General features: G+C 38.9%; 1 protein-coding gene across 1 annotated transcript in view; it reads right to left on the reverse strand.

The window, feature by feature from the left end:
- Positions 1 to 12,001, reverse strand: part of LOC139130975 (cholecystokinin receptor type A-like) — a 32,258-nt gene that overhangs the window by 2,924 nt on the left and 17,333 nt on the right. The window contains exons 2-3 of the mRNA XM_070696849.1: positions 5,709 to 5,968; positions 94 to 217 (exon numbers count right to left, since the gene is read on the reverse strand). Of these exons, the coding sequence (XP_070552950.1) occupies positions 94 to 217; positions 5,709 to 5,968 (384 nt within the window). The remainder of the gene's footprint in view (positions 1 to 93; positions 218 to 5,708; positions 5,969 to 12,001) is intronic.

Genomic DNA, 12,001 nt, shown 5'->3' on the forward strand with positions numbered 1-12,001 from the left:
TCGTAAGGGACATTTATCAAATTTGCATGGCATATATATCTCTGATTTTAGTTACAGTTCAGGGGATAGGCGGTCAATATTTCATAGGCCTACCTTCGATGTAGACAGTGGCGTGACTCTCATTCTTCATCCCTCGCCAGAGATCCTTGATGATTAGGCAATAAGCAGCTGACATCAGTATTAACGGGGCTATCATCATGACTATAAACAGCCACGTCTGCAGAGAGGCCAAGGGTTGAAAGATTGGGGTCATAGCGAAATGAACAAGGTTAATATAAGAGAGAGTGTGAAGTATTGAGAAGAGAGAGAGAGAGAGAGAGAGAGAGAGAGAGAGAGAGAGAGAGAGAGAGAGAGAGAGGCAGGTAGAGGGGAGGAGAGAGATAATAGTGATGTGAATTTACTGAGTGAGGTCACAATACCAATGTCGCACAATAATAACACTTTGTGCTGTATAATTACAGCAATTTGGACTGTGAGTTTTAGGTATCCCGTGTATTTAAATATTGGCAAGGCAACTCGCTATTTCTCTATAGAATCAGTGAAGAAAAATGATAGATTTTCGTATTATATCAGTTTGTAAGTTTTGAAATCGTGTGCAATGTCATACATTTAGTTCTTTTCAATATTGTCTCTGTTTTGTGTTAATAGGCTTAGCTAGTCGCTTGATCGAAATGCACTCACATCCCAGACTTACGACCGCTGTGAATAAAGATGACCCGACTGGAAGAGCATTTCAAAAACTTAATGGTCGAGATGGTATCGCCCTGTTCAGACAAGTGGTTGTGCATACGTATAGGATGTGAAACAGATTTGCATACGCCTTGCATTGCATTACGCTTATCCAGCCACTAATTTAAGGTAGTATGCGCCTCGAAATTGAAAGACTTGAACTGTCGCTCAAACTCTCCTTAAAGGCCCATGAGCTGAAACTCTGAGAAATTTGTCCACCCTCAAGGTACCTCCAATTTCCTCAGATATTCATTGCAATCTGCAAATTGAACTATATAGTCATTAACCATGTCTCGACAACGTTTTATCGTGGCAAAATAGGCAAGAAATTGAACATATTTTTGTTCATTTTAAATTTCCCGCCAGTTTCAAAATCTTGCCATGTTATGTTAAAAACGGAGATTTTTTTGTCAAAGTGGAGTGAATCCCTTTCCCGTCATTTCAATGGGTTGCACCATGTTGTATTTGTAAAGATTCGAATGTGTGCATGCAACATTTATGCTGTTTATCATGTAGTTGTACGGACGCGGCCATATTTGGGTGCGGCACCCGTTTATTATTTGTCTTACTGAAACCTCCCCATGCAGTCCCACTCAGTGGATAATAATACTTGAGTAAACATCTTTGAGTAAGAACATTTCTATGAAATAATAATCTAAATATAAAATCATGAAAATAATGCCGAAAGTTGCAGCTCATGTGCCTTTAGGATACTTTCAACCACGCGTTTCCAAAATCTTGAATAAATATCAGGGGTCACCGTGCAAAGTTTGGTACCAGATAAACAACTTACCTTAAATTTATCGATTATTTGAAATTCAAAATGGCCGCTTTCTCTGTGTTAACTCTATGGGGAAATATTTAATTTCACGAAATATTTGGGTATAACTGTTAGTTACTCCAGGAGCCTCAAAATAAGCCCCCGAAAACGATAGATCAGGGAAGCATTTTAGAAAGTTGAGAGTCCAAATATCTGTTCCTGAAGTACCTGCTACCTTTAACACCTATCCGCCTATCGATAAAATCATCCATGCATTAATCTCTCCAAACATATTTCTCCTGGTGTGTCCGTATATCACTCGATCATGATGCTCTATCATCCAGATTTCGTGCAGTAATCATCAACTCATTCCAGTAAACTATTGAATATGCAAATGTTGACCTAACTCCAGTGAGATAAAAGTGATATGTAAATTTGTGTTTAAAGGCTGCGCTGTTGTTTTATCAGTATTGGAAAATTTTTAACAACTTTTTTTTTGAGTGATTGCCCATAGAGTAAAGGGCCAATTGAAGAATGAAGGGTAGAAATGGAAAGTCACCGACATGGATCCGAAACGGCAAAGACCCAGCAAATGATCCCTGTGGAACTCCATGGTTAATCGATAGAATAGAAGAGCCATAACAAGAAACATGCTGTTATTGTCGGTTGGAGAGATAACCATTGAACGAATCGAGGATGTCTCAAATGTCAATTTATGAGAGCTTTGAGAAAATAATAAGTATGATTTATCGTGTCGGAAGCTTTATTCATATGAGATCCACGATTTCTTCAAACACACTGTAGACTAATGAGTGTTACCTACTTATACCTATGTACTTACGTACATACATACATATACACATACATACATACATACATACATCTTTTTACATACATACATACATACATACATACATACATACATACATACATACATACATACATACATACATACATACATACATACATACATACATACATACATACATACATACATACATACATACATACATACATAGTTACACGCTTACTTACAGACAGACATATTCAGGCTTCTATCTAAAATGATAGATGTTAACATGATTAATTTAGCACGCTATTTGTGAAAGAAGAGTTATTGCTAAAATTATTGCATGCAATTTTACTGTTAACTTTCGATGGACCCTGGGAAGAAATCGTAAATTTGAAACTCGTGAAGTAAAATGTTATTTCCGATCTAGGGTATCTGTACATTGGCAAAAGCGTGGGCGGGCGTCTAACAATTTTGACTCGGCCTTTCCAAAAATGTTCCATCTCCTCGTTGGTATCGTTATTAATGCACTTACCCCTTCTGCCTCACAAATTTATCGTTTAGGCCAGAAAAAAAAACTTAAAAGAATTGCCCCTCGGAACCGCAGCTTCTATTTTTGCCGATTCAAGTTTTTTTTGAAATCCCGAAAAGTAGCCTTAATAACAAATGTTTTCACATATCTCAAAGGCATGTTATTCAGCCTCATTGCAAACGCACTGTAGTTCATCAGGGTGCTGTTGTACGACCTGTAGTCACTTACACGAGTCCGAGGCAGACAAGCTGCTATAGAGCATAAATGATTTCTCTCTCTCTCTCTCTCTCTCTCTCTCTCTCTCTCTCTCTCTCTCTTCTCTCTCTCTCTCTCTCTCTCTCTCTCTCTCTCTCCCTCTCTCATATTATATATATATATATATATATATATATATATATATATATATATATATATATATATATATATATATATATATATATTGAAAAAGTTTGTGTATTTGGAGTTAAGAGCTCGCATTTTAAAGTGCAGTGAGCACATGTACACTTAAATACCAGTTACTCCAGGAAACTCAGCCTCGTATGGATTTGCCGTTGTCCTCGGTTATTTTTCATTTCATTTATTAATATTTAAAGTTTTAAACTCTGTTTTTTTCAACAAAAAATGAATTGTGTCACTCGAAGAGCGTATATATGATCATGTCTTTGTTGTTAACATTGTTGTCGTTAACATAGCGCTACGAAATAAAGGATATTTATACATTCACACGGGAAAAGGAGTTCGCCGCGATGTTTCTCGTATGAGAGCATCGGCAACGCTAATGGGGCGGCTCTTACATCGCCCTGGGTGTATAATCTCTTTTTGATAAGTTTCAAGATGCAACTGTCTCCAACAATGTTCCAATTCATCTCCTATTAAGGTCTTTAAGAAACAAATACCAAGGTAACTGTTCGTCGGCAAACATATTAGCATGGTCTTGCAACAACCTGAATTGTTCTCCGTGTGACAGCGAATCCAATCACTTTCAATATGGTGTCTCCTTCTCGCTTTCGGTAGAAGATAACGATTCCACTTTTCTTGGTAGCGCTGCGATTTTGATACGAATTTAGCTAATCAAATCGCGCTGTGGCAGCCGACATCTGCCTACTCGACGGCTACAAGCTACTCGAATGGTACAATTTGAATTTAATCCACAAGGTAACACAGCAAAATGAAATCATTACTTTGCTCAGTACTGCGAGTTCCATCGGCAAAGTGTCGCCTACGTCTTTCATTCTCTGCTATCTCAGAAATACCGCCAATCATTTTCTCTAGATTTGTTCATACCAGAGATCAAAATGTCCCGCATTTCGTCATATCCAAAGAAACGAAACTACATAAACATCAAAACTTGAAGCTCCCTATTTAATATTGTTAACAAAGTAGACATCCCAACATACATATAGGCACACAAACAGCCCAAACCCAAACAACGGTAAACTACTCCCTTGTGTTTTTCCCATCGCTATCTTCGCTACTCTTTTCTATCCCTGGTCACCTTGGTAACAATAGCACGTGATTTTCTTAGTTTTGCGACTGTTTTGATCACTCCTTGCACAAGTTGCATGCATTTTGTGAAGAAATATACTGCTTAAGCCGTCGGCCTACAAAGATATTTTACGAACTTTAATTCGTTCAGTTGGCAACGATGACGTTACTCATTACACAAGCCTAATTGCTAGCAGAGTTGACAATTTAAAACAGAGGCATTTCGACGTGACTTAAGAGTATGAAAACTAACTGAACACGATTGAAACTAATTTGGGGGAATTGGATTTTCATATTGTTCAAATTTCTCAAAAAGCGTTAGGTACCCTTTAGCTGAATGTTGCAATATTGCAAATTTAAAACAAGTGCATAACGTAAAAAGAAAAGCAGATGTACGTACATTTACAAATTAAACCGCCATGACTTCACTATCCAATTATCCCAAATTAGTTCCAATCGTGTTACTGTATTTTACAACACAACAACTATTTCTTGAAAGTATATTGTTTTAGTATTGGTCGCATAAGCTACCGTGAAAAGCTCAAATATTTCTGGAAAGATATAGATTTAGTATTGTTCGAATAACCTACTGTGGAAAGCTTACGTTACATGGCACTTTGTTTTAAGCCACTTGGTTTCTTGGTAATTTATGTAGTACATGTATGTTGCAATTAAAATGGCACTTAAATAGCTTATTTGCCTATAGTGTTCATTTTCCCTTGTCTTAATATATCAAGAAATGACGTTTACAGAAGACGTAATTTATATTATTCAGATTGTCAAGTCCCTTTCTTCAACGTTACTGATTTTCAGGTATCATATTACATGTACGTGCAGTAAAAGGGCTTTGAAACTCATTAATTTTCCCGCCCTCCGTAATTGTTAAGGTTAGTGTGCTGGCAAGTGCCTGTGTGCAAATTGATCAATATGATTGTATTTTAGCCAAAGTAAATTTAATACTCTATTTTTGCATCAAAATATGCTTTTGAAGCGAAGGTGGGTAGGTGGTTAAACGCAGAGAAAATTTGACTTTTTACTTGATTTCCCGGTCCTTACTTTTACTTGTTTCTTAAACGATATGCCGTCAACAGAGGTGATGTTCTGTTTAATTTTTGTTTGTCTTTTGTTTTGGGTTTTTGTTTTGTGTTTTTTCGTGCTTATGTACGTCACTGTTTGTTTAAATGGAACGGACATGACTGGCTAAAAGGTATAAAATGGAAAAATACAAGTCATAGCTGGTTTTCGGGACAGAATATCATGGGAATGAAGGAAATATTTGTGAGAGAAGTTTGTTTGTATTTTAAACAATGTATGCGCCTGGACCTGAAACAGAGAATTCAATGGACTTACTCCGGCCAATGAAAATAAGTTGTTAAAAGTGACTGAAGAACATATTCTGAAACATTACTTACGAAATAAATCCGATATGACCTGTCACTTGGCCAATTCTCGAGTTCGCTGCACTGGTATTTATTGCCTCGTAGTTTTCGGAGATTGGCGTACACCACCGACGGCACACAGAGAGAGAGCGCCGCCAACCAGACCAGACCAATGGTCCGGTAAGCATGGGTCTTGGTCTGCCACCGACGTGAGCTGAGAGGGCGGCAGATGGCGAAATAACGCTCCATTGAGATGGCGACCAGAGTCCATACTGACACAAATACTGAAACCTCTGCAGATAGACACAGAAGAAAAAAAGCGTTATGCGTATAGGTATGAAAAATATCGTTATGCGTGGAAGCTGTGACAGGAGACGTAACATCATGTGGTTCAAACCCCCTCCCCCTTTCAGTACAGACGTGGAAACTAATATTGGCAAGAACTTTCTCCAACTTGTTGATAAGCACTTTCCAAAGGGGTTTAAACTCCACAGATCTTCAACAGGAACACAATTAAAGTGAGTTACAGCTGTATGAAGAATATGGCTAGTATAATAAAATCGCATAATGAGAGGTTAATCACCGGAGGCCAGAGTAAAGCTCGACCAGCTGATTGTAATTGCCGGCCGGGACAAGTTTGCATGCCTATTGAAAGGTAACTGTGAAGTCATGGGGGTGGTTTCCAAGGCCAAGGTATCAACAGGAGTCAACAAGGAGAAGGTTTTCATCAGCCTCATTGATAAAACCTTCAAGACGCGCTTCGCTAGCCACATGCAATCATTCCGTTATAGCAAATACATGAATAGTACAGAGCTTTCAAAGTTTATTTGGAACTTAAAGGAAAAGAACCGAGTCTTTGATGTCCTGTGGTCAATTATTGACAAAGCATCGAGTCACTCTAACATAAGCAAGCGATGCAATCTCTGTATATCAACTGCACATTATCAACGCTGACAAATCTACGCTGTTAAACAAACGCTCTGAGTTGGTTTCAAAATGTCGCCACCAATACAAATGGTTTTTTTATCAAATTTTAACATCATCTAGAAACAGAATGGTACGTTCCAACCATATAAATGAGAGTATGAGAGTGTAGAGCTAAAAACCCTTTCACTTCTGTCTGAAGATTGCAGGATGCATGAAACTTAAGTAACAGATAGTAAGCTTACACGTGCAAGAAATGGCCGTTCAACTGTTAATTTCACACAAATTCACAGGTTTTGGATTGTGCATTATTCACTGCGTGACGTACGCTCGTTGGATATAAATATTTTGAAAAAATGTTGAAATCATGTCTTGTTTTCCCTGTGTTGACGTAAACTATTGTGAGGTCAAAGGTCAAATAATGTCCAATAACACCGACAGTTATTGTACTGAGTGTAAATATTATTAGGCTCAGCGTCCTATAATACAGGAACTTGCTTGATGACAAAACTGAATAGGTTTTACAGACAAAGGTGTATAATGATATCTATTACTTAAATTTCATGCATATATATTGAATTATGTCATCGGAAGGCACAGAATGAGTACAAAAGACAGAATAATTTGAAAGCTATCCTACAAATATTGCCTAGAGCATCAGGTGGCACGGTCACTTTGCTACGGTACCCCTTACTGGAATAATTTGTAAGGATTCTTAGCGGGTTACAATCTGTCTCTGTGTAACCGACCATAACAGGCTCAGTTCTTCGTGTATATGCTACCACACATAGAGCAGTTGCATGCTTACAGACCTGCGGCAAAAGAATATCTTCGTCGAGCTGACACATTTACTCATTTTTTTCGTGTTCGATTTCACTAGATTCAACGCTGATACAGGAAGAATCAGAACGATCCAAAGTCTTATCCAAACTCACCCTGGATGGTTGACTTATTTTGTTTCCCTTCGCTCCAACATCTCCCCTCCTTTCCGTTTATTGCGTATAGTGTACACGGGGTGCGTCGTGTTTGAGTTGATGATACCTAATCTCCGTTTACATTGAAGGTATTCGTAGAATGTAATGATACAGTACTGTGTTACAGAATGTTCATACCGTTTTCTGTATAATTTAGATGTATTTACGTTTATATACGCTTACGTGTTTATCAGTGACTTGGGACAGATCTGTCATTGTCGATGTCACGAGAAGTGCTGGTTTGCAACGCCTTGCAAAGCACGTACGGGTCCTGTCCTACAGGTTGTTCTCAGTTCTTCGTAGTTGTGCCTCATTTGAAGCAACGTATAAAAGTGTCTGTTATAAGGACAGCTGCCCGAAAAAAGTAACATGCGTTTGCCCATTTAGAATCTGATTATGTTGCTGCTCAATGTCAGAAATAAGAAACTGATGAAAAAGGGTTTTGAAAAAAGGTCAGCCGGCTACCATTGCCATGAAAGAAACTCATTCAGGCCTAATACTGCAGTGTTGGCCATAAAACAACGACTGACTAAGGTATTTGGTAGAATTCTTGTCTGCATCAGGAATTCAGTATAATTGTGGATAGAGCTGCATATTTCTTGAAGCATAGGAAGAAAATTTGTTCTATTACGGAAAACAAAATAAATGCTGCAGTAGTTACAGTTTTTCTTGTGACCTTGAAAAGAGAGCACCATTAATAGAGGGCGGAAAGGTGACCAGCTAACGAAATAGTCTGATTACTTGTTCTGAACTGGAAATCCTCCGGAGTGCAATCTTTCCCGAGTGTCAGTGGCGCTAACTCGAGTGAAAGGAGCAATCGAAGTCTACTGGAAACGACCTACCAATGCAGAGGTGAACTCGGCCCAGGAGGGTTTGTTCTTTGAGCTCGCAGCATTACCACAAAGCTATTTCAGATAGTGCCCTGTCTCTCAGTGTAAGCACAGTTATCATCATGGTCCGTTTGCCTTTGTCCGTTAGGGTTAAACCTCACATGCTTCCTTGAAATATGTTCTGAACAGAACATCCCTACGGCTTGATACTATGCAGAGATTAGGAAGGGTTTAGTTTGGGAATTCTTCAAAATGAGTTTCTTCGACCAGAGACTGATCTGGAGATAATTTACTGACATTCAGCAACTTAGCAGGCCTCGTGCACTTTCTCGAGCGAGACGCTTCATTGGTTGTCTGTATATACGTAACCAGCATGAAACTCTGAGTTCTCCGACTATTTTGTGATGTATCACTAATTGATACCTCTCCAGGTGACATTGCATACACAAATTTGAAGTTCACTTGTTGCTTATTTAGATATTTGGGAAAAAGAGAGTACAGTAAATTTATTGCTAAAATATTGATACCTTTGATGATGCTTTTTTTTCGCTGTTGCTATGACTGTCGTCGTCATCGATGATGATGATGATTATGATGAAGATGATGATGAGATGATAACGACGACGTCGCTAACATTCAACGGTATTTCTGTTCCCTAGTGGTATCCTTTATTCAGCTTAAAACTTAACCGTCAATTTTCCGGCACAATGATTTTAACCCTATAAACACCAAATACAGTTTGAACCCAATTGTTTTCCTCACCGGTGACCTTATCGTCGACCTGCTTTCATTTGCGATTTATAACCACTTACCATCGCAGTGTGAGTTCTGTGACTTTGACACAGTTACTGTACCATTTTAAGTTTGAAATCACTGGGTGAGTCATTCTGCTGACCACTGAACTGATTGCTAACTACTGAGCTGGACTTTAGTCTGGGACTCTTCTTGTCCGCCATAGTGTAAGTATGTAAACACGGAGCAGTTTTCTCTCGTTTAAGGTATAGTTCGCGCCTCGATATTAGGGCTTAAACTTTTGCTAAAACTTTCCGTAGAAAGACAATAAAATATTTCCCTTTCGATATTTAGAATTAAGATCGGGGGTGACCATGCAAAAATTGCTGAAGAGAGATTAAACGAACACGACGGAAGGGGGCGGGAAGAGAAAATAGTTAGTCAATAATTGAATTTCACCTAAAAGTGCAAGTCTAAGGTGCAATCTATGAACACCATTTCCTCAATATACAAAACTAGATATATCTTTGCATTTGAATATGTTTAACAATTAATATGAATGTACTTCACCAGAATAAGGACGTCGGCATTTGTGTACAAGAAATTTGATTTGGATTTTCACAAAAAAGTGTCATTTCTACAAATGATTGTCTATGGAGCAAACTATGAACACTTTTTCCAATACAAAATTAGCAATATCTGTGCATTTGAACGTGTTTGACAATCGATATCATACTTCACTAGAATAAGGTTATTAGAAGGGTATCTGTGCACAAGATGTTTGATTTTGGAATTACACCGGAAAGTGTCATTTCACAATACATTGTATAGTCATGGCACAAACTATGAACGATGTTTCCCTTAGTGCATTCGTACATGTTTGACAATTGGTTCTACTCCGGAATAAAAGGACGCGATGCGTACGCCGTTCTACATACTCAGTACGCCCAAATAATCACGTGATGCCGGTACAAACAAACCCACACTGAACGCGTATGGAAATACACGTACGTCTGTGCGCGTTTGCGCACATGGCTTTGTTTGTACCGTGGTCGATTCGAATTCCATGTTTGACAATTGGCGCGAATTCAATCTACTAGAATAAGGTGATTTAAATTCAAGGGCTTTAGTGTGCCACAAATATCATATCGAAATTTCATCAAAATATATCAATATGTCAAACATATGAGTCTACTGGGCAAACCATGAAAAAAAATTCAATATAAAACTAGACATATCTGTTAAATTTATTAATTTGCATGAAGATAGTTATCTCAAGCTCATTATCCGCCTTTTTAGTACCCCCATGATAGCTTGTTGCTGTCATTTCTCATTCCCGAGCTTTGACAGTCAGCAATAATTATGGTGTTCACAAGCACATGCTCTTTATGATCGCGAGTCATTGAAACACTGCACTGCTGTTCCAATGGATCAAATCAGAAAACTGGTTTATGAAAGAAATGTTTTCGTTCAGAGCGATTTATCGGTATTATTTACAATGACTGATAAGCTGGAGGGCCCCCTCGTGGTAATCTGGAATTTTCAAGGCCCCCTTAAACACCTTTCTTGTGCCCCCTGCCATTATTTGTGCTCGTTCCCTAATTACCGAATTTTGGCAGCGATCTCTGTGTTAACTCTATGAAGGGGAATTGAATTTTTAAATTCCAAAAATTTGAGCTGTTGAAAATCTCAGGAACTTCATGAGCTTCAATATAAGCACCACCAAGTAATAGACCAAAACTGTAGTCAAAATTTGAGAGTCCGAATATTTAGATCTGTCTCCGAAGTGCGTTCTACCACAGAGAAACACAGACAGAGTGGCAACGCTTGCATGCCTTTTGTTCCGTGGTCGTCGTAGACTATTGGCTTTTCATATCAAAATGAGCTTCAAAGGTGTTAAACTTTTTGGAGGCTTTGTTTGTGGTTGATAATTACACGAGATTATGCGAAAAATACGACGAGATGGCATAGTACTGCCAGTCGCGTAGCAATTACTATGTGAGCTCTCAGGCCAGAAACACTGCTTCACGCCAATCAAAACATAACACGCCAGCAGTTTCATAAACATGTCCTTCCTTGACGCACGTGTAAAAGACGGTATGACTGACCGTAAACCATTGAGTAAAACCAGACAGTATCGATAAAAGACTTTCAAATTTGGTTCAAACACACTCATTATATATTCATAAAAATATGAGAGGAATTTTAAAAACGGTAAAACTCACTTTCCTGAAGCTCAAAACACTCCCGTTTTCGCCAGCACGTCAATTCCGCTCAGTACCACACGACAACAACAACACAAACTTTGCCGAACATACTTTCGCTTAACAATTGGCGAAAATCCGAAAATTACCGAAGGATGCATGGTCGGCACTCTTCGGAAAAGAGAGGCGAGAGCAACCTGAGGCGAGGCGAACATGGATGGGTTACGTTACCGCTTCACGCCTTAAACAATACCCGTTGTGACTCTGTCTATGTTCCTCTGTGGTTCTACCTCACTGCAGTAACAGTTTTGGTTGCTGACTGTTACAACCTTTAAGAAACGAAATAGGCCTACTACCAAACATCCAGTGGAAATATTATTTATGAAGCGATTCGGGTTCAGGTTGCGAGATAGACTTCGCCCAGTTGGCTGGAAGGAGGGCGGGAGAAGGACAAAGAGGAAGATAAAAGGAAGGCAAACAGAAGGGATGGATGCAGTGTAAGAGTAATTTTTACGGCCCTGATACGGCTTTTGCGGCCCGAGGTCATGCGGCGGAAGGGCTCGAGCGTGCGAGGGCCCGTACGCCGTACGACCAAGGGCCGCAAAAGCCGTATCAGGGCCGTAAAGGTTTGATCATATACCTTATGGAATGATAAGCATGTA

This window comes from Ptychodera flava, chromosome 4, assembly GCF_041260155.1.
Source record: "Ptychodera flava strain L36383 chromosome 4, AS_Pfla_20210202, whole genome shotgun sequence".
Lineage (NCBI taxonomy): Eukaryota > Metazoa > Hemichordata > Enteropneusta > Ptychoderidae > Ptychodera > Ptychodera flava.